This window comes from Megascapheus bottae, chromosome 10, assembly GCF_031878675.1.
Source record: "Megascapheus bottae isolate mThoBot1 chromosome 10, mThoBot2.hap1, whole genome shotgun sequence".
Lineage (NCBI taxonomy): Eukaryota > Metazoa > Chordata > Mammalia > Rodentia > Geomyidae > Megascapheus > Megascapheus bottae.
The window spans coordinates 37,490,100-37,513,065 of NC_143518.1; the positions used below are offsets into that span (position 1 = coordinate 37,490,100).

At 52.1% G+C, this 22,966-nt stretch overlaps 1 protein-coding gene across 1 annotated transcript; it reads left to right on the forward strand.

Moving 5' to 3' along the window:
- Positions 1-12,879: 12,879 nt before the first annotated feature.
- Positions 12,880-22,245, forward strand: Nes (nestin). The gene is made up of 4 exons (XM_090340727.1): positions 12,880-13,769; positions 14,715-14,839; positions 16,629-16,702; positions 17,702-22,245. The coding sequence occupies exons 1-4, from the start codon at positions 12,987-12,989 to the stop codon at positions 21,880-21,882; spliced, it is 5,163 nt and encodes a 1,720-aa protein (XP_090196853.1). The 5' UTR covers positions 12,880-12,986; the 3' UTR covers positions 21,883-22,245.
- Positions 22,246-22,966: the final 721 nt, after the last annotated feature.

Sequence of the window (22,966 nt, forward strand, 5' to 3'; positions counted from 1 at the left end):
CCTTCCATAATAGTGTACACTAAGAAAAAATACACCACTAACCACATAATTGCTTATTATGGTGTTATGGTTATGGAGGGAAAGTATAACTGGGAGAAACAGAGCAAACCTTGTTTCGAGGGGTCTTGGACTCAGGTCCTTTCAATCTCAAGCTGTCATTCTGCCATTTGAGCCACACTTTCACTGGTTAACTGGAGTTAAGAGTCTCTTGAATTATGTCTGCCTTATCTGGCTTTGAATCACAATTCTAAGAACTCAGACTCTTGAGTAGCTAGCATTATAGGCCACCAGTTCACAGGGCAGAAAGGGACTGAGGTGCTAGGAGAAGAGGTGTTTAGAAAATGTGGGGAGTGGGCCAGGAGTGTGGCTTAGTGGTAGAGTGCTTGCCTAGCATGCATGAAGCCCTGGGTTCAATTCCTTGTTACCACATACACAGACAAAGCTGGAAGTGGTACTGTGTCTCTCAAGAGGTAGAATGGTAGCCTTGAGCAAAAGAAGCTCAGGGACAGTACCAAGGCCCTGAGTTGAAGCCCTAGGATTGGGGGGGGGGGGGAGTGCTGGATGCTGGTGGCTCAGGGCTGTAATCCTAGCTACTCTGGAAGCTGAGATCTGAGGATCGAGGTTCAAAGCCAGCCAGGGTAATTAAGTCTGTGAGACTCTTATCTCCAACAAACTACTCAGAAAAAGCCGGAAGTGGCTCTGTGGCTCAAATGGTATCAAGCACAGAGTCACAGGCAAAGGCTGTAACACACAGGGCTGGGAGGGGTTGGGCAGACCTCATGGCAGGAGTGTAATTAGGCTGGCTGGCTGGTCAATTAATCACTAGAAAATGGGAAGTGGGGCTGTGGCTCAAGGGTAGCCTTGAGCTAAAGAGTTCTAGGACAAAGCCCAGGTCCTGGAAGGGCGATAGCCTTGAGCTGAAGTGCTCAGGGGCAGCACTTGGGCCCAGAGTTCAAGTCCCATGACCCCCACCCCCACCCCCCAAAAAAGAAGCACCAGAGGCTTTTTGAAACGGGGTAGCATTCCTTAGTATATTTAGGCATTATCTTTGGCTGCCAGGTGAAGATGGATTGGTAGAAAAGAAAGTGTGGAGAGTTGCTGCAGGAGGCTGGTGGGATGTCTGAGCAGAGACTGGAGAGAAATGGAGAGAAATATGGTGGCTGGTGCAGAGAGCTACGGATACTTCAAATACGGACTTCTGGAGATGCACAAGGCCTAAATAAGAAGAGACAAGAGAACAGGCTGTTGAGAATGGCCTTGAGGCTTCTGGCTTTGGGCACTGAGAGGCTGGTAGAGCAGTTCTCAGAAATGGAAAAATGAATCCTGTGGGTTGGCTGCAGAGCTGGTTTCTTGTTTGAATCAGAGGCATTCAGCTTCTCCATCTGAGCCCTGGCTTCCTCTCCTCCTTTCCAAGTCATCTCTGTCCACCTCATCTATCTCCCATCCTGGATTCCCAGCCAGATCCTCATCCAGCTTCTTGCCTGAACCTGAGCTGTTCCCTTCCCTCCTTAACCTAGCTCCCTGCTTTTGTTGCCCAGACTCAAGGACCCCAGAGCTCTGTTTGGTCCAGAGCACCATTGGATCAAGGTAATTGAGAAAAGAAGAGAGAGGAGAGTTCTCTCTTTTTCCTGGGAGGTCTCTGAGGGCAGGTGCTACTTGTCCCGGAAGGCACAGGCTGGGCTCCCTGAGAGCACAGCTAAGGCTGTTCCCCTTTTTCCTTACCCTGGGATCTGCTTCTCCAGGACTTGCCTGCCTGCCTGCCTGCCAGAGGTGACAAGGAAGTTACTCATGAGAGGGGAGATTGAATCAGGGAGAGGCTACCTCACCCTGCCACACAACCGTGAGAAAGTTCCTCCAGCTTCCCATCTCTGGGAGGCCTTCTTGGGCCATTCTTCCGTTACCTAAGTCTTTTTTAGTAGTTCTTTTGGGAGAAAATATCCCAAAGCTCCCATCCCTGGTTGGCACCCTCTAAGTTCTACAAGATCTCTGTGTACAGAAGGTTCTCTTCTCTGAGGACCAAACTTCTTCAACTTCAATCCCAGGAGAGGCTGCGACATCTTGGGTAGCAAGCTCGGGAGCTGGGCTGGGACAATATCTTAGAGAAACTGAGGCAGAGGCAAGCCTTCTTCTCCCTGCCTCCAGGAACAAGAGTATGCAGTTGAAAGGCTCATTCATGGCAAACTCATTGAATTCCAGGCACAGATGAGGTCAGAGAAATCCAGGATTCTGTGTCTCTTTGAGGGCAAGGCAACTGAATGCTTATGTGTGGTAGAAGTGCCAGTACCACGTTATAGGAATCCATACAGGAGGGAAATAAAGGAGAGAGAGAGAGAGAGAGAGAGAGAGAGAGAGAGAGAGGGAGAGAGAGAGAGAGAGAGAGAGAGAGAGAGAGAGACCTGACAGAGAGTAAGACACCAGAGAAATGGAGAAAGTCTTGACACAGAGAGAAAAACAGAGATGGAGAAAGTCCTAACAGCGAAAGACAAAGACAGAGAAAAGACACACACAGAGGGAACAAGACAATGAGAAACACAGAAATAAGAAGACACACCCAAAGAGAAAGACCCGAGAGAGACAAAGACCTGCAAGGAGAGGGAGTAAAAGGAGAAGGAAGAGCAAAGGGGAGAAGAGGAAAGGTGTGGGGGGTGACACAGGAGAAAGCCTGCAAGATCCAGACCCTAGACAGCTGAGGTAGTCAGGAAGGGGCAGGAGAGGAAAGAAAGGGCCCCAAAGATAGGGAGTCCGGGGAGAGGAGCTGTGCCAGCCAGGCCCTCTGACCCCAGATTCCAACAAAGAGCTGCCTAAGGGGCGCAACAGACACAGATAGATGGGACCAGGGACTGAGGCCCTTTGTGGCGGAAGGATGAAAGAAAGCAGCAGGACTCAGGGCAGTCCTCTGGGGTCCCCTGCCTCTCCCCTCAGTGACCTCTGGAGCCTCAGTGTTGTTGGGGGCTGGGGAGGAAGGGGGAAGGGGAAAGGCTGAGTCCAACCAGGTGTTTCTCCTGGCTGGGCTACCTGTCCTACCTGGGAAAGTTGAGGGTCTGGGCAGAGAAGGGGTGGGAGACCAGGACAGCCCTTCACCTTGGTGAATACCCACAAAACCAATCAGACCCAGGTACACAAGGGGCATGCACCAAGCCAGGAGGGTCCAGCACAGATGGATGAGAACAGGGGTCCCCAAGCCAGGTCTTCCCACTACTTGGGGCCTGGCACTGTCCTCCTGACCTTTTGGCTTCCTCTTGCCCTGTCCCCATTGGCGCTGCCAGCTGAGAAACCAGTTCTGTTCCTGCCTTGGATAAGAATCTCTGGGCTGGGCTCTTCCCAGCCGGCTGCAGAAACCTGGCAGGCCGACAGCACCCCGCCCCAGCCAGCAGCCAAGATCTCCCCGACAGGCCCTTCCAGGGGCCCCTGGCCCCTTCTTCATGGTCTCAGGTGCAGCTGTGTGTCTTGGTCTCTCCTACTTCTGGGGAAATCCTGGGGAGCTGTCTCCAGCTCCTTCCTCCCCCAGCTCCTTCCTCCTCCTGTGTCTAACCTCCTTCTCCTCCACAGATTCATCCCAGTCTCTCCAAGGGTCAGCCACCTATGGCCTCCTTGGACTGCTCAAGGTTAGGCATTTCTCCTCCAGCCCTTACTCTATTTCCCACCCACGTTGGTCTGCGCCACCTCTGTCCCTTCCCCCAGCTCCTCACCACTGCTGATCAATGGCCCCCACAGTAGGCTGAACCCTTGCCCAGTCCCTGGCACTGAAGGGGGTCGTGTGAGATAGGGCTGACCCCACGTAACCCCAGCTCCTGGTCTCCTCTGGAGCTATCATTCATTTCCCATGACATTCTGGCTCTGTTCTCATCCTTTGGAGCAGAGCCTCCCACTCCTCCATGAAAGGGACTTTCAAAGGTCATCTCCTCCATTCTGCTTTTCTTTTTTCTTGCTCTCTACTTTCTTTTCTTTTCTTTCTTTCTTTCTTTCTTCCTTCCTTCCTTCCTTCCTTCCTTTCTTTCTTTCTTTGTGTGTGTGTGTGTGTGTGTGTGTGTGTGTGTGTGTGTGTGTGTGTGTGTAGTGCTGCAAACCTGCTTGGTTTGTGTTCTTGGAAGGTGCTAAACCACTTGATTTTTCTTTTCTGGTTATTTTGGTGAGAGGATTGTTGTTTTTTTTTTCTTTTTTGCCAGTTGTGGGGCTTGAAATCAGGGCCTGAACACTGCCCTTGGACTTTTCTCAAGTCTAGAGCTCTACTACTTGAGCCACAGTACCACTTCCAGCTTTTTTTCCTATGTATGTGTTACCGAGGAATTGAACCTGGGTCTTCGTGCATGCTAGGCAAGCACTCTACCACTAGGTCAAATTCCCGGCCTTGGTGACAGGATTCTAACAAACTTTTCCACCCAAACTGGTCTCAAGCACCAATCCTCTAGATCTCAGCCTCCTGAATAGGCAGGGTGAGAGGCATGAATCACCAATGCTGTGGTTTGTTTCTTTGTTTTGAGGCATGGTCTCCCCATGAAGCCCAGCTTGACCTTGAATGTATGATCTCCCACCTCAGCCTCCTGAGCTCTGGGATTCTTGGTGCGTACTGTCACACCCAGCTTAACTTTCCTTCTTCTGTCTCTTCAGAAGATCTGCCTTACTTCTGTCTTTTCCAGCACCCTAAAATCTCAGGCTGCTCAGGCTGTCTGTCCCAGACAATGACAGGGACAGCCAGCTCCCAACTTTCCCCAGGGATCTAGCCACTCACATAGGAGTAAAAAACCCCACAGCAGAGAGAGGAAAATTCTGGAAGTAGGTAGCAGCATCCATTGGGAGCAGTCTGGACTGCCTGGTTCACACTCCCACCCCTTGAAGTGAGCGGGTGTGTCAGGCCGGCTGGGACCCAGCTGGTGACTCAAGCCAGAGCAGCCGGCAACAGCTGTGCGGTCCTGAGCAAATGAGCCCTCCCTTCCTGCTGCCCCTCTGTGGAATCTTAGAAGCTGGAAATTCTAGAACCAGGGAACCGTCCCAGAAGGAAGGGATCTGGAAGATTGAGCCTCTCCTTTGTGTGAGGAAAAACCACATTCAAAAGGGACCTTAAAAGGGGTGTGGCTAGCAGTTGGCAGGGGAGGAGGGTCAACCAGGCAACAGGAAAATCAGGGGTGACATAGGAGGGTCTGCACAGGTTTAGTACAAGCCAGCTATGTCATATGTGTCTCAGGCACCTCCATCTCCTCTTTCTCTGCAGGCAGGGGGTGGGCAACCAGAAGCTCATTTGCGTGGAAAGAAATGTCGGCTTTTCCACACTCTAACTCCCAGCCTGCAGCTGGAGTGGGCAGGCCCTTGTCCTCCCCTGTGAGGCCTGGACAGGTGTGGGCCCTGCATCAGGAGGAAGCTGAGGACAAGGGGATTCTAGGTTTAGCCACAGCTGCCTCGGCAGCAAAAGCAACCCTGCCCTGGCCTTACTAAGGGAGAAGGGATCTGGAAAATTCCTCAGAAGTCCAACCCAGTTCCTCAAGCTCTATCAGCCTCAAAGGAGTCAGGCCAGCCTGTACCAGGTCACTTGCACAGGGCATAGTGTTGTTACTTTTTGCAGGGGTTTGTTTGCTTTTGGGAAGGGGGCAGTACTGGAGCTTGAATTCAGGCTTCTCACTTTCTAGACTTGAGCCATGCCTCCTGTCTGGCATCTTGCTGGTTAATTGGAGATGGAATCTTTTAGACTTTTCTGCCCAGGCTGGCTTTTTGAATTTCAATCCACCAGCTCTTGGTCTCCTGAGTAGCTAGGATTACAGGCATGAGCTACCAGTGCCTAACTGTCTGACTGCAGGGTTCCCGCCCCCCCCCACCCCCAGGCTTGAGCTCAAGGCCTGAGCACTGTCCTTGGACTTTTCTCAAGGCTAGAGCTCTACCACTTGAGCCTCAGCACCACTTCCAGCTTTTTTTCTACGTCTGTGGTACCAAGGTATCAAACCCTGGTCTTCTCGCATGCTAGGCAAGCACTCTACCACTAGGCCAAACTCCTGGCCCTGTTTGCAGGGTTTTGAGGCTCACTTGGGGTAAGCTGGCTTGGACAAGTCAGCTGTATTTATCCCCTCCACAAATGGCTACTGAGCCTCGAGTAGTGAGCCTACTGGGCCTGACACAGTGTCAGAGATGATGACACTCTGACTCAGCTTTTGTCCATCCTCCCAGCGTCCATCAGGAAACGTGCCTGAGCTCCCACTAAGAGCAAGCCATAGGCTGTGCCCCTCCTTTCCAGAGCCAGGGTGGCCTTGTATGGTAACCATTGTGATACCAGGAGGGCACCTCAGTCACCTTCAGGCTGCCTCCTGGTCCCGGGCTTTTGTGACCCCTCTCCTCCAGCTCTTTCTCATAACTGGGGATGGAGGCTCAATCTTTCACTGAAACCTTCCAGCAGTTGTCCTTCTGTCAACACAGTCCCAACTCAACCTAGAGATCAGCCAAAGGATTGTAGAAAACACAGAAGCAGAAGGGTGAGGTCATCACATGGAAAGCCCCCTGTCTCTCAGGGCATGAACACAACCCAGCAGAGGTTCAGGACTTAGCAAGGAGACAGTCTTCCTCCTACAATCCTTTCTGACTCATTCTTTCCCAAAATGTGTCTCCATTCCCCCTGGAAAAATCATAAACGCTAACTTAAGTGTCTCCTGCTGAAGCTTCAGCTCCTCACCAGGGAGGAAACTCACAGGACAGCCTCCTTGCCTCCAGGGCCCAGGATCTGGAAAGGGGAGCAATGAAGGCATCCAAATAGGAAAGCTGTTTCCATTTCTCTCATATTTCTGTCTTCTTTCCCCCTCGTTCTCTCCCCTTCCTTATTCTCTTCCTAATCCCCCACTCAACTCACAACCTGGCAAGGAGCCAGCATTGTTCCTGCCCGGCTGGCCCTCCCTCTCCTCCTCCTTCCCTCCCAGCCTCTTCCAGCTAGCCCGTGGGGCACCAGCCGGCCCAGTTCCTGCAGCAGCAGCCCTAACTGGGGGCAGGGCTGGTTAGTGTTCCCTCTTACACTGTCCTTTGCCTTTCTAGTCCTCATTGATGGTCCCCTACCCAGCCTGCAAGGATGGGGAGCCTTAGTTTTCCAAATCTCCCCCATTACATTTAGTGTTATCAGCTCAGAAGAGAAACAGAACTGTCCCCAGCTGCCTTAAACAAAGAGCACCCATCCCTAGGATCCCCCTTCTTCCGCGTATTCAGCTTCTCAAGATTGACCCCGTAAATCATTCCCTTAAATTCTCTAATCAGTCCAACACACCCTGGACTTTGCAGGAAGACAGCTGGACCCGGAGGCCCCCCCCCCCCCCCCCCCCCGCCCCCCCAAGACCCATAAATGAAGAAGGAGAGAGAGGCTCCATCTAGTGGTGACTACAGGAATGACACCCATTTTAAGGACTGGACGGAGCCATGGCTCATGTGGCTCTGGGATGAGGCAGGACTTCAGAATTACCCTGAAGGGGGAGAAGTGAACAGGTCAAAATACTACAGTTGGTCTGAGTTCTTGGGTCCCTCTCCTATTTGCTAAGAAAGGGACTGGAGGGTAACAGCCTACTACATCTTCAACATCCCATTGCATTGTCACATCCCACAAATGTAGTAATCCAAACTGGTGTTAATTTCTAGGCCTCCTGCTTTGACCCTGAACACCCGTGAGGATAGTATATGTTGTAGTGCACAGAACCATGGCTGCAGGGAGGACTGGGGGCTGGGGGGGAAGAGGGGAGGGATGGCTTTGTGTAATGCTAGATTGTCAGAGTTCCTGGTGCTAGGGAAGCCATGTGATCCTCTAGCACAGGTCTCAGAAGGAATTAACTCAAGAAAAATAGGATGTGTTCCCGAACATTGCCAACAACAAGGCACTCTCGCCCTCTGGTGGCAGCTGCTCCTGTCCTGGTGGGAATACATTCCCACAGCATGCTTCTTTTTGTTTGGTCCATTTCTTGGACCCACTTCAAAAAGGTCTGGCTGTCCTCTGGTGGCTCATGCCTACAATCCTAGCATTTCAGGAGGCTGAGATCTGAGAATTGCATCTCAGGCAGGGAAATCTGTGTGATTCTTATCTCTAACTAAAAAGCTGGAAGTGTTGCTGCTGTGGGTCAAGTGGTAGAGCAAAAACCGTCTCTGGACAGCACTCAGGGCCTGAGTTCAAGCCCAGAACCAATACAAAAGAAAAAGAAAAGAAGGGGCCGGGAGTTTGGCCTAGTGGTAGAGTGCTTGCCTAGCATGCACAAAGACCCGAGTTCTATTCCTTGGTACCACATACTTAGAAAAAGCCAGAAGTGGTGCTGAGGCTCAAGTGGTAGAGCTCTAGCCTTGAGAAAAATCCAAGGACAGTGCTCAGGCCCTGAGCTTAAGCCCAGGACTGGCAAAAAAAAAAAAAAGGAAAAGACGAGAAAGGCCTGGGACCCTTTAGCTTGAGCCCTTAAGAGTTTAAGATGATTCCCAACCTATCTATTTGTTTCGAAATATTTCATGTGCTTTATCAGTGAAGAAATATACCATAAACTGTAGCTGAATTTGGTAGGCATAAATGATGGCTGTAACTCCAGCTACTCAGGAAATGAAGACAGAAAGATCCCGGTCTGAGGCCAGTCAGAGAAAAAGGATGAAACTTTATTTGAAAAACTAAAATGAGCTGGGTGTGGTGGCTCATACCTGTAATCCTAGCTACTCAGGAGGCTGAGATCTGAGGATCAAGGTTCAAAGCCAGCCCAGGCACAAAAGGACCTGAGACGCTTATCTCCAATTAACCTCTAGAAAATGGAAAGTGGGGCTTGGCTGAAGGGTAGGGTGGTAGCCTTGAGCTGAAGAGCTTAGGGACCGCACCCAGGCCCAGAGTTCAAGCTCCACAACAGATAAAAAAAGAAAGAAAAAGAAAAGAAAAAACTAAAACAAGCCAGGCACTAGTGGCTCACTCCTATAATTCTAGCTACTCAGGAGACAGATTTGCAGTGCTAGTCTTGAGCTAAAAAGCTGAGGGACAGCATCCAGCCCCAAGTTCAAGCACTGCAAGAACAACAACAACAAAAGAAAGAAAGAAACAAATGAGCTACTGGTGATGCTAGAAATGTGCCTAGCATACATGTAACCCTGGGTTGGATTCCTCAGTACTTTATAAACAAAAGAATCTGGAAGTGGAGCTCAGACCCTGAGTTCATGCCAGGCTTGGCATACACACACACACACACACACACACACTACATGTGTACATTTCTAAATAAGACTACAGGGTTTTGAGATTTTATAGACATCTACTGTGTGTGTGTGTGTGTGTGTGTGTGTGTGTGTGTGTGTGTGTGTGTGTGTGTGTATGTGCCAGTCCTGGGGCTTGAACTCAAGGCCTGGGCAAGGTCCTTGAGCTTTCTCAAGGCTAGAGCTCTACCACTTGAACCACAGCACCATTTCTGTTGTTTTTTTTTCTGTGTATGTGGTACCAGGGAATCAAACCCAGGACCAGGTGCATGTTAGACAGGCAGTTGACCACTAAGCCTGTATGTGTTTTACTCTAACTTTATTTTCCCCCTGCTTAACATGACACCCATGAGACTGGTGCATCTTGATAGATTCCCACAGTTGTGCACTGAATCATCATAACTCACAGCAGTAATAAACCAAAGCCCTCATAGCACCCAGATGATATGGGACAACACAAACTCAGGAGGCTGAGATTTGAGGATCACAGTTCAAAGCAAGATAAGTCTGGGCTTACCACCACTTCTGGCTTTTTCTATATATATGTGGTACTGAGGAACTGAACCCTGGTCTTAGTGCATGCTAGGCAAGCACTCTACCACTAAGCCAAACTCCGGGCCCCTCACCTTCGGTTTTTTAGTGGTTAATTGGAGATAAGAGTTTCATGGACTTTCCCCCTGAGCTGGCTTAGAACTATGATCCTCAGATCTCAGCCTCCTGAGTAGTTAGGATTATAGGCATGAGCTACCAGTGCCCAGCTAAGACCACTTTAAATTTATTTGTTTATTCATCTATTATTTATTGGTTGTGGGGCTTGAATTCAAGGACTGAACGCTGACCCAGAGACTCTTTGTGCTAGTGTTCTACCACTTGAGTCACAGCTCCACTTCCAGCTTTTTTTTTCCTGAGTAGTTTGTTGGAGATAAGAGTCTCATAGACTTTCTTGTCCAGGCTGCTTTTAAACCACGATCCTCAGTAGCCAGGAGTATGGGCATGAGCACAGGTGCCTGGCATCTCAGTTCCTTTGCTTGAGATTAGTGCTCTACCATTTTGAGCCACAGCTCCACTTCTGGTTTTTGAGTGGTTAATTGGAGATAAAAGTCTCACAGGGACTTTTCTGCCTGGGCTGGCTTTTTTTTTTTTTTTTTTTTTTTTTTTTTGCCAGTCCTGGGCTTGAGCTCAGGGCCTGAGCACTGTCCTTGGACTTTCTCAAGGCTAGAGCTCTACCACTTGAGCCTCAGCACCATTTCCAGCTTTTTTCTATATGTGGTACCTAGGAATCGAACCCGGGTCTTCATGCATGCTAGGCAAGCACTTTAACCACTAGGCCAAACTCCCGGCCCCTGGGCTGGCTTTTTGAACTGTGATTCTCAGATCTCAGCCTCGAGGATTACAGGTGTGAGCCACCAGCAAGTTCCAAGGTAGGGACAATTTTTAAATTAAGTGACATTATCTACCCAAGTTAAAGATGTATACCCTGTACATGTAACTGGAAAATGACCCCAAGAGAATGGCATGTACAGATCCACTGGGAATCCTGAAAGAGTGTTTACCATAGCTGAGTGCTTTCTTTCTTTCTTTCTTTCTTTCTTTCTTTCTTTCTTTCTTTCTTTCTTTCTTTCTTTCTTTTTTTGCCTGTGTTCTGGCACTATGGTTTGAACTCAGAGCCTCAAATTGTTACTTGGCTTTTTTTTTTTTTTATCCTGGGGCTTGATCTCAGGGCCTCAGCACTATCTCTGAGTTTCTTTTTGCTCAAGGCTAGTCTTCTACCACTTGAGCCACAGCACTGTTTCTGGCTTTTTCTGTTTATGTGATACTGAGGAGTTGAATCCGGCACTTCATTCACGCTAGGCAAGTACTCTATCACTAAGCCACATTCTCAGCCCTCTTACTTAGCCTTTTCAGGCCCACTGGCTCTATCACTTTGAGCCATGCCTCCAGCCCAGGATTTTGCTGGTTATTTTGGCTTTAACCTGCCATTCTCCAGATCTCAGCTTTTTCAGTAGCTAGAATCATAGGCATGAGCCCTGGTACCTGGCCCTGTTGATTCATTTTCTTGTGTTGGGGAGCCAGTCTGGAGCCCAGTCCTGGGGATTGGGAGAGGACTTAGTTCCCACCACCAGAGGGCAGGGTTTGTGCTGGGATCAGATAGCTGCTTAGGGCTGCAATCCACAGATGAAGAAGCTAAGACTCAAAGAGATGCTTCCAGGGCCTGTGCTCTAACGGCCCTTCCACTATGGGTTGGAAATTCAGTCAGCAAACACCCAATGGGAGCTTATCAAGTGCTGTCAAACCAGACATCACTTCCAGCTCCTTCCCTAATGTGGTATCCCGAACTCAGCCCCCTAACCCCAGCTCCGGCCCAGCTCCACCTACTACAGTTATCTTCTATCCCCTTCCGCCCAACAGTTGGGTAGGTGGATGGTGGTGGAATAGACAGGCTAGAGTTTTTTGTTGTTGTTGTTGTTTGTTTTTGGTCAGTCATGAGGCTTCAACTCAGGCTCTAGGTATTGTCCCTTGAGGTCTTCAGCTCAAGGCTAGTGTTCTACCATTTTGAGTCACAGCTCTGCTTTCAGTTGATGGTGGCTAATTGGTGATAAGTATCTCCCGGACTTTCCTGCCCCGGCTGGCTTAGGGCCATGATCCTCAGATCTCAGCTTCCTGGGTAGCTAGGATTAAAGGCACGAGCTGGCTCAGTTTGACTCTTATAAGCTTTTCCCAGATGTGATTTGTGAACCAGCAGGGTGCGTCCTCTGCTCAGAAATTCCCCACACAGGACAGGATGTGGCGCCCTTCTCCTGAGAGCTGGAGAAGTCCCTGCAAATGAGGACTGACTCTCAGTCATTGTGTTCAAGAATGAAAGTGAAGTGGACAAAATGTGCTCAGGTTTAAACATCCCTTCCTGCCGTCCCTCTTTTTCCCAGTGGAGGCAGAGGCAATAGGGTGTTTGTATGCCTTGTACTTATGTCCCAGGAATCAGATATGTGATCTTCCTATCTCCAGGCAGTGTCTCTCCTTCCAGGGTGTATATTCTCTCTTTGCAAAATACAGGACCCTGTCCACCTTCCTAGCAGCCCTTAAGAGTTCCATCGTCACATTTTATGGGTGAGAACCGTGTGTGTGTGTGTGTGTGTGTGTGTGTTGGTACTGGGGCCTGAATTCAAGGTCTGGGTGCTCCCTCTAGCTTTTTCCATTCAAGGCTAGTGCCCTACCACTTGAGCCACAACTCCACTTTGCGTTTTTTACTGGTTAATTGAAGCTGAAACTCTCAGGGACATGCCTCCCCAGGCGGTCTTCCAAGGGTGATCCTCAGATCTCAGCCTTCAAAGTAGTAGGAACACAGGCATGAGCCACCCGCGCCTGGCATGAGGCTGAGTCTTAATTCAGTAGGTGACAGCTCTCTTGGGTGTGCTGACTAATGGTGACTGGCACCCCCTCCAAGGGCCCAATTCTATGACTCGTCCTGGGGGCGGGGCGGGGGGGGGGAAGAGGGGGCTGACCATAGCAACTTCCTCCCTCAGAAAGCCACCACCATTGGGTAGGGTTCCCCAGGGTCTGGCTGATCGTGAGGCTCCATCCTCAGGCCTCCCTAGGGCTAGGCCGGAGCGGCTGAGCTCTAACGGGTTAAAGCCCCGGGCCCCGCCCCGGGCCCGCCCGGCTGGCGGGAGTATGAATAGCGGCGCCGGCTGTGCGGGCTCCCAGTCGCGGCGCTGCCCCCGCCCCTCCCTGCCATTGTCCCCGCAGGTCTTTTCTCTCCGTCCTCAAAAGTTCTGAGCGCCCGCTCCCGCGTCCCGGGTGCGCGCGAGTGTAGGGCGAGCAGGATGGAGGGCTGCCTGGGGGAGGAATCTTTCCAGATGTGGGAGCTCAACCGGCGCCTGGAGGCCTACCTGGGCCGGGTCAAGGCGCTGGAGGAGCAGAACGAGCTGCTGGGCGCGGAGCTCGCGGGGCTGCGCGCACAGTCCGCCGACGCCTCGTGGCGAGCCCGCGCCGACGACGAGCTGGCCGCGCTGCGGGGCCTGGTGGACCAGCGCTGGCGGGAGAAGCACGCGGCCGAGGTCGAGCGCGACAACCTGGCCGACGAGCTGGAGGGCATAGCGGGCCGGTGCCAGCAGGTGCGGCTGGCCCGGGAGCGGATCGCCGAGGAGACTGTCCGCCACCGGCGTGCGGTGGAGACGGAGAAATGCGCCCAGGGCTGGCTGAGTAGCCAGGCTGCGGAGTTAGAGCGCGAGCTGGAGGCTCTGCGCGCGGCGCACGAGGACGACCGCGCCAGCCTCCACGCCCAGGCCGCCTGTGCCCCGCGCGGCCCCGCGCCGCCCCGCGGGCCCCCGGCCCCCGCCCCCGAGGTGGAGGACTTGGCCAGGCGGCTGGGGGAAGCCTGGCGCGGGGCCGTGCGCGGCTACCAGGAGCGCGTGGCGCACATGGAGACATCGCTGGGCCAGGCCCGCGAGCGGCTGGGCCAAGCTGTGCAGGGAGCCCGGGAGAGTCGCCTGGAGCTACAGCAGCTCCAGGCAGAGCGCAGCGGCCTGCAGGAGCGCAGGGCAGCGTTGGAACAGAGGTTGGAGGGTCGCTGGCAGGAGCGGCTGCAGGCCACTGAAAAGTTTCAGGTGAGGAGGTCTCTCATCTTGGTGGTAAGGCCTGGTACTAGGACATCCCTAGAAGGTTCAGAGACCTTCTGGGAAAGGAGTGGAGCCAGGGTGGCTGCTGATTCAGGCAGTCACAGACTCCAGTCAAGGCTAGGAAAGCAGTCCACACTCTCTTGATGGCACCCTCCTTCCATGATGCCCCTCTCGGTCCTCCCCTGTGTCTCCCTGGCCTGCAGCACCTCAGAAGGTGTCCAGCACTTCTTCCTTCAGCCCTGAGGCCATAGGCACGTAGAATGCCCAAGTCCCTCTCAGCCCTCCTCCCTCTCAGCCCTCCTCGGGGGAGCAGGGGGCCCTGGATGAGTGGCCTCCACCCCCCTCTCCCATAACACGGCCTCTCAGATCCCTGGAGGACATTCCAGGGGCCTGGGACAGCTGCTCCCCCTCACACTGCACAGATATGACCAACAGCTGAGAAAACAGCTTCTTGCCTGGGCCAGACAGTGGTCTAGCCATAACCACCTCCCCACTCCTCTCAGAGGGAAGATTCCAGAATATGTGGGAAGTGTGGGGGGAGAGGGGGGAGTGCAGAGCAGGAGGCTGGGATGGGATCCCGGACTTCAGGCCTCTTGGTGGATCATTTTTCCTTCTGCTTCCACTTTCCCCCTTCCTCTCTGTAACTCATCTGTCTAGTCCTTCACATCCTGCTTCCTGTGGGAGCAGAATGAATTCCCAAGAACATGTGCTGCCATTTAATCAGCAATCTCTGGGGGACCCTGGCATGGGAGAGGGATGAAGGTACCCTTCTACATGCATCTGGGGGAACCCAGTGTGGGCTCCCTGGGTGGAGGTGGGGGAGACTGGGAGCTGCTCTGCAGAGAAGTCAGTCAGGGTGCAAGCAGAAAGGAAGACACAGGCGACGCCGCGGTACCTCAGTGCTCCAGTGATTGTCTCTGGCTTGCCCTGCAGCTGGCTGTGGATGCTTTGGAGCAGGAGAAGCAGGGCCTACAGAGCCAGATTGCTCAGGTCTTGGAAGGTCGGCAGCAGCTGGCACACCTGAAGATGTCCCTCAGCCTAGAGGTAGCTACGTACAGGTACGGGCAGACACAGATTTGCGCATGCTCACACATGCAGAGCAGAGATGCCTCTAATGAAGGGAACTGGGGACCCAGCTCCGTTACCTCTGGGTTCTGTGACTATAAGCCAGTAACTTCCACACCCAGAATATGTTCCCTTCCCCACAGCCTATCTGTTTCTCCTTTGGGTTCAGAACCAGATGTTCTTGTGCCCAGGAGACACCGAAAAAAAAAAAAAAGTGATGTTGCTGAGTTGGGAGAAGGTTGAATGTGGGGGCAGGAGAAATTATATTCAGACTCTTCTCCCCAGGGGCTAGAAATCCACAGTCTCTGTGTGTGTCCACTGCTCAACCTGTGTAGAGGTAAGAGCTGGACTGGGTCACTTCCTGGTCCCCTTGTAGCCCACGTATTGTGGAGTCTGATTCCTCTCAAGCCCCAGCGCCATTGGCCCTGTCCAGCTTGCTGGGCACCTTTGCTCATTGCCTTGGGAAAGGCTGAGAGGGGTTGCTGCTTCTCATTGAGGACATCTGCTTTGGGAAATTAGACTGACTACTGATCCAGTGATGGAGCCTGTGGAAAGCACTTCATGACTGTGAGAACCAGGCCACAAGGCGGGGGCCAGGGCTCCCCAGAATCTACTGGCAGAAAAGGCAGAGATAGCTAGACACCAGAGGCTCGCACCTGTAAGCCTAGCTACTCAGGAGTCTGAGGACTAGGGTTCAAAGCCAACCCAGGCAGGAAAGTCCTTGAGGTTCTTATCTCCAATTAACTACCAGAAAACCAGAAGTGGAGTTGTGGCTCAAAGTGCTAGAGCACTAGCCTTGAGCAAAAAAGCTCAGGGACAGCTGGGTGCAGTGGCACACACACACACACACACACACACACACACACACACACACACACATATATATACTAACAAACAAAAGAAAAGGCAGAGATGCTGGGACTGGAGGGGAGGCAGGGCCCAGGGAGGGAAGGTCAGGGAATATCTAGCCAGGGTGGGGAAGAGAGATGCTCTCTTTCCATAAAGGACAGAGCCTAGTGGGCAGGGTGCTGCTGGAGAGGAGTAAGAATACAGCAGTGCCAGCCAGACTCAGAGGTCATGAGAAGTCACCAGAGGAACAGTGCGGGTTAAATTTGTTAAATCCTCCTGTTAGCTCCATAGAGTAGGAGTTCTGACCCAGAGATCTCTATACTCTAAAGTAAAGCAGCTCTATACCCTAAAGATCCCCAAATGAAGGAGCTTTGACCCCAGTGCAAACACTGAGAGGAAGGATCTGCGCAGGCCCTGAGGAATGTAACTATGGTTTTGAGGCATGAAAAGGTTTTGAAGAGAGGGAGTTGAATTCATTTGCTTTTGTGTCACCAGTTCTGGGGCCCAGGGGCAAAGGGGGGCTCCATCCCATGGGAACTGCCTGCAAATTCCCACTTCCTCTGAGAAGCCCCCTTCTCAGACCCTCCAGATGGCTGTGTGGACAAAGGCAGCAATTAGCATAAGAATTGGCCCCCCACCGGGAGGATGAGGTCATTGGCCTGGGATGGGGAGGAGGAGACTAGTCTGAGTGATCTTTGGGTGTGCAGTGGCACTGTGTCTGACTGTGTGGGAATCTGCTTATGTGACTATCTGTGAGGTCCTCTGTGTGTGTGACTTTGTTTGATGTCTGTGGGTATGTGTAACAACGTGAGTTCACCCCACATGGGGCAAATTTTGTGGAATAGGGGTCAAGATGAAGAGGGGGTCGGTAGCACAGGGGTGCAATCTGAGACAAGTCAGCAAGCTGACCCAGCTTTGCTTTCCAACCTCCAGGACTCTGCTGGAGGCTGAGAACTCACGGCTGCAGACATCTGGCAATGGTTCCAAGACTTCCCTTGGCTTCCAGGGTAAGAGGAGGGACCAACTTTACTTTTTTGGGGGGAGGCTGGGCATTGTCCCTGAGCATTTTTGCTCAAGGCTAGCACTTTGACCACAGCTTCACTTTGAGTGGTTAATTGGAAATAAGAATCTCCTAGACTTTCCTGCCTGGGGTGGCTTTGAACTGCAAACATCAGATCTCAGTCTCCTGAATATCTAGGATTATGAGCATGAGCCACAGCACCCAGCTTTCTTTGTTCTCAACAGGGGCAGACGTTTCCTGACACATATCAACCTATGCCTTTTTTTTTTATCCCCCCTGTATGTGCAAGTTCAGGTCGTGGGGCTGAATTTAGGGCCAGGACACTGTCCCTTCATTCATTTGCTCAAGGCTAGTGCTCTACCACATGAACCACAGTCCCCTTCCAACTTTTTGGTGGTTATTTAGAGATAAGAATCTCACAAACTTGGGGCTGGGAGTTTGGCCTAGTGGTAGAGTGCTTGCCTAGCATGCAAGAAGAGCTAGGTTCAATTCCTCAGTACCACATACATAGAAAAGCTGGATATGGTGCTGTGACTCAAGTGGTAGAGTGTTAGCCTTGAGGAAAGCCCAAGGACAGTGTTCAGGCCCTGTGACAAAGCCCAGGACTGGAGAGAGATAGAGGGAGGGAGAGAGAGAGAGAGAGGGAGAGAGAGAGAGAGAGAGGCAGAGAGAGACAGACAGACAGAGACAGAGAGAGAGACAGAGACTCACAAACTTTTCCACCCAGACTGGCTTTGAACTGTCATCTTCAGATCTCAGCCTTCTGGTGTAGCTGGAATTACAGATGTGAGCCACTGGCACGTGCTCCAACCTAGAACCCTTAACTCCTTGGCCCCAACAGCACTGAGCATGCTCTCAGCCCAGCCAGTGTCCCATGCTAGGGACAGCATCCTGGTACACTTTTGTCTGTGTCAAGGACTGCCCTATGGTCCCCCAAAGGACCAAAATATACTGACACTGTTTCTTCCCCCCTCTGCCTTTCTAGACCCCAAGCTGGAGCTGCATTTCTCTGGGACCCCAGAGGGTCGGCGTCTGGGACCTTTGCTCCCTGTCCTTAGCCCAACTCCTCTCCCCTCACCATTGCCCAATACCCTTGAGACACCTGTGCCAGCCTTTCTGAAGAACCAAGAATTCCTTCAGACCCGTACCCCTACTCCCACGCTTGCCAGCACCCCCATCCCAGCCACACCTAAAGCTCCCGGTCCAGCTACCAGTGCAGAGATCAGAGCCCAAGATGCCCCGCTTTCCCTGCCACAGGATGGGAGGCAACAGGTTCCAGAGTCCCTGTGGGCTGAAGCCAAGGCAGATTTCCCTGACAGCATCCTCCCAGGACCAGAGGAGCCTGGGGGTGATCAGCAAGGGGCCAGTGTGGGCCAGTCCCCCAAGGATCAGGCCTCCTCAGTCCCACTCCTCAGTTCTGACAGCCCCAAATTAGAGGCTAACAATGGAGAACCCAGTGAGACTAGAGTATCTAGTGTATTACAAGAAGAGAAAGGGCAAGTTTTGGGACTGGTAGAGAAAGAAGTAGACATAGAGTTCAAAGCAGTGAGTAGTTTACAGCAAGAAACACAGCGAGATGAAGGAGATTTGGATATGAAGGAAATTCAGGACTCCCACTGTCTTTCTGAAAAAGAAACTGTGGAGGTTCTGGGAGAGGAGATTCAAGAGCCACCAATGTCTCTAGAAAACCAGAGCTATAAGACATTAGAGAAGGAGAATCCTGAGTGTCTGAGATCTTTAGAAGAAGAGAACTTACAAGCAATAAAAAGTACAGAAAAAGAAAACCAAGAGTTATTAAAATATTTAGGAGAGGATGTGGAGGCAGAGAGACCTCTAGATAAGGAGGTTCCTGAACTACCTAAGCCTGTAGGAAAAGAGGACATACAAGTATTGCAATCCTTAGAAAAGGAGAACCAAGAACTAATGATGTCTCCTAAAGACAATATAGAGACAGTTTTATCTCTAGAAAAGGAAAATCAGGAATTTGTAGGATCTCTAGACAAGGAGAACTTAGAGATATTGAGAGCTCTTGAAAAAGAGAGCCAGCAGTTGCTGAGATCTCAAGAAACAGAGAACCAGGAGATGCGGAGATCTGTAGCAAAAGAGAATCATGAGTTCCTTACACCTCTTGAAGGTGACAGTCAGGAGATCTTTAGATCTCTAGAAGAAGAGAAGCAGGAACCACTGAAGTCACAAGAAGAAGAGGACCAGGAGATTGTGAGACCCCTAGAAAAAGAGAATCAAGAACCACTGCGGTTACTAGGAGAGGACCAGAGACCTCTAGAAAAAGAAAATCAAGAGCCATTGAGGTCTGTAGAAGAGGACCAGAGGACTGTGAGCTCTTTAGAAAAAGAGAACCTGGAGCCAATAAGAACTCCAGAAGAAGAAGACCAGATAATTTTGAGCCCTCTAGAAAAAAAGAACCAGGAGCCATCAGAGTCTTCAGAAGAGGACCTGAGGATTGTGAATGCTCTAGAAAAAGAGAATCAGGAGACCCTGAAATCTTCAGAAAAAGAGGATCAGAAGATGCTGAGTTCTCTTGACAAAGAGAACCAGGAACCTCAAGAAGAAGAAGAAGAAGAACAGGAAATATTGAGATCTCTTGGAGGAAATACTCCACAGTCACTAAGTGCTCTAGGAGAAGACCAAATGACATTTAGACCACCAGAGAAGGAAGATCCAGAGCCATTGAAATCTCTTGGAAAAGAACAGAAGGTAGATTGGTCTCTTGAAAAAGAGAATCAAGAGTTATTCAAGTCATTGAAAGAAGACAATGTAGAAGTTGTGAGATCTTTTGAAATGGAGAACCTAGAACCACTGAAGACTACCAGAGATGATGACCTGGAAATATTCAAATCTCTAGAAACCCAAGAGCCACTGGGAGCTCTAGAAGAAGTTGATAGGGTGACCATGAAAGCTCTAGAAAAGGACATTCAAGATCCCCTGGGGTCTGTGGATGAAAACCAAGAGACACTGAGACCCCCAGAAAAGGAAAATCAGAAACCAGTGAGCTCTCTGGAGGAGCAGAACCTAGAGACTCTGACATCTCCAGAAGAGGCAGAGAACAAAAGCCAAAGGGATCTAGAAGAGGAAGATAGTCTAGAGATGGGTGAGAAGCAGCAGTCACTCAGGTTTCTGGAAGGGGTGGGACAGGGACTGCCTCAGTCGACAAATCCGCCCAGGTGGGAGGAGATGGACATGGAGGACCAAGTCCTTGCTCAGGCACTCCCGGCTGAGTGGGCTAGAATGGGAAATAAGGATGAGGTAGAACTGGACAGGAGAGAACAGGATAGGAAAGAGGAGGCTGCACAGCAGGGACAGCCACAGCTAAACTTCATGGGGGAAAGCTGGGATTCTGGGAGCTCAGAACCCAAAGAGCAGAAGGTCCCAGCAGAGGGAGTTAATGGGATGGGAGCTGATGAAGGCCTTCAAGACCGTGAGGGTCAACCAGACCATGTGGGGACGTCCCAGGGGAAACCGGAAGTAGGAAAGCCCCCATTGGAAGCAGAAGATGTGGTTGTAGAGGATGACCCAGCCTCCCCAGAGGTGGCCTTGGAGTCAGAGACAGTCAGGGGTGAGTCTGTTGGAGAAGCTGAGGTGGGACTGGAGCAGGAGGTCACTGAGGTTGGGCTGGAGGACCAAGAGCACCTGCCTAGAGCGGAGGTGAGGCAGCCACGTACAGGAGAGGAAAGTTTGGAGACAAAAAGCACACAGGGCCTGGATGGGCCTAGTCAAGACCTAGAGAAGGCAGATGATCTGGAGGTAGTACCTGCTGAACGGCCTAGCACAAGCGGAGACCTCCTGGAGCCTCCCAAGGCCTGGGAGGAGCCAGGGCCTGCAGGCCCTCGGGAAGCTGAGACCTCAGCCCAAGATGGAAGTGACACTCCTCTACCCAGGTCCCCAGGGACAGAGGAGGAGGAGGGTGCACAACCAGTGCGGAGGCCCTCCAGTCCTGGGCCCTTGGAATACTGGCCACCCAGTTCAATCCCAGAAAGTGCTTCTGGGCCCAAGCTCCAGATTGAGGGGTGCCAAGAGGCTTCCTGGGGGGAAGAAGGCCAGGCTGAAGCCCTTGAAAAGGAGTCCAGTCCTGGGGAGGACCCTGGAGAGGGTCTCCAGGAAGAGGAGGAGGAGAGCAGAGAAGAGAGTGAGGCTGATGAGCTGGGGGAAACCCTTCCGGACTCTACACCCCTGGGTCTCTACCTCAGCGATCCTGCCTCCCCTAAATGGGGCCTGGCTGGAGAGCAGAGGCCCTCCCCTCAGGGGGAGGCTGGAAAGGAAAGCTGGGACTCAGATGTCCAAGCCCCCAAGGACCTGGAAGCTCCTCTCTCTGAAGAGGAAGAAGAGGAGGAGGGTGGGGAGGAACCAGAGGATGGGGAGGAGCCAGGCCCTGAGTCTGACCTGTCAGAGGAATTTGAGGATGTAGGGAATGAGGCTTCTCATCTTTCAGAGATCCCCAGACAGGTAGCAGAACCTCTGGGCGAGGTACCCCAATTGCCAGAGCCTGCAGGCTGGGATCGGGATGGGGAGTCTGATGGGTTTGCGGATGAGGAAGAGAGTGGGGAGGAAGAAGAAGAAGATGAAGAGGAGAGGACAGAGCCAGGATCCCAAAGGTGGGGACAAGGTGCCTCTGTGGGCAGCCTCCAGGCCATGGGTACTTCTCAAAGAGGGGACCTCCTGGAGCCTGAGGCAGTGGGTGTCAGTGCCCCCTGGGATGACGGCTTGAGTGGCACTGCAGTTGATGCTCCTGTGACTGCCATGGAGACTGAGTCCCAAGACAGCGCTGAGCCTTCTGGTTCAGAGGAGTCTGACCCTGTTCCCTTGGAAAGGGAGGACAAAGTCTCTGATTCTTTGGAGACCCCCAGAGAGGTGGAGGACTTGGGCCCCGGGGAAGGGGACATCTTCAGTGTTAATGGTCAGGGGCCCAACTTTGAGGAGTCAGAACACATGAATGGAATGGTGGTGAATGGACTCCAGCAGTCCAAGGAAGTGGGACCTGGGACACAGGGCATTCCCGATGGGGACCCAACGCTCCCCCTACAGGAAGAGGAAGGGGAAGCCCAGAAGACACCTTGGGTAGGAACTCCAGTACACCTGGCCCCAGGCAGGTTCCTGAAATTTGCTTCAAGGGAAGCAGATAGAGATTCCTGGTCTTCTGGAGAAGACTAGAGAAAGCTCCTAGGTCAGACAGGACACCCCCCTCCCCTCCCTGCTCAAGGGCAGCACTCCTAACTTAGCATGTTTTGATCTGTGGTTTCTGTCTAAGAAGCCTGGCTGGCTAAGCTAAAATGGAATAACAAACCAGCTCTGTCCAGAGTTAGAGGCTCAGGCTTGCCAGGGACACATCCCACTACACCATCCCAAAGGCTTAAGTCATATGAACCCCTGTAGAACTACGTCTCCTTTCCTAAGGCTCCCAAGCGAGGCACTGCAGCCCCAGCTCTGCCCTGCAGGGCTGTGACCTGGCCTGGCCCTCATCCCTGCCCTGTCTGGCTCATCCCTGCTTGAATAAAGTTGGACCTCCACCTGCAATGTCTGGACTCTTCCCTGACTCAAAGGGCTCACAGTGTTGGGGAGCAATGGGAGACTGGGAGGGGAAGATGGAGAAACTGGTGTGGGAGAGGGACTCACTCTGAAAGGTCTCCTCGGGGAGAGAAAGGTAGACTCCAGCAGCAGCTGGGGAGCCAGGCCAGTGACCTCAGTGCTCTCATCTCTGCTCACAGCACTGATTACAGAGATTAGATCCTGGGTGATCCCCACCCTCTTCCATGGCCCCTCAATGCCGCCAACATAATAATCCCCCTTGTCCCCAAATCCAAACAGTTGTCTGGGGCATGATGACTGCCTGGGCCAGAGCCAGATGAGGGAGGAGGGAAGCTCGCTCTGCCATTGACTGTATGGCCCTAGGTCTTTTAACCTGTCTGAGCCTCAGTCACACATGAAGGAGGCTGGGCTGGGTGACTTGGGGGGCCTCCTGGGGCAGGGGGAGCAGGGAAGAGGCTGGAAGAAGCCTGAGTTCTTCGGCTTAGATCTTCAGTGGGACTTTGTCGTTCCCTCACAGCCTGAAAATGAGAAAGAGAAGAGGGTGTGGAGTGGTGGGGTGAGACCTAGGGAGTGTACTGACAGTGCGTTGAGCCCAGGGTGCTCCCAGCCTTTGCATCTCTTGAGATATCCCCACTTCCTATGAATTCTCTGGGTCCCTGTTTTAGAAAGGGAGGGACAAGAGAGGGGGGATTTCTGGCTTAGGTGGGAC

Excerpts from the sequence above, each read along its gene's own strand:
- Nes (XM_090340727.1), top strand. The coding sequence starts at position 12,987 with ATGGAGGGCTGCCTGGGGGAGGAATCTTTCCAGATGTGGGAGCTCAAC. Across the intron at positions 13,770-14,714 it reads AGGCCACTGAAAAGTTTCAG|CTGGCTGTGGATGCTTTGGA; the intron begins GTGAGGAGGTCT and ends CTTGCCCTGCAG. Across the intron at positions 14,840-16,628 it reads CTAGAGGTAGCTACGTACAG|GACTCTGCTGGAGGCTGAGA; the intron begins GTACGGGCAGAC and ends TCCAACCTCCAG.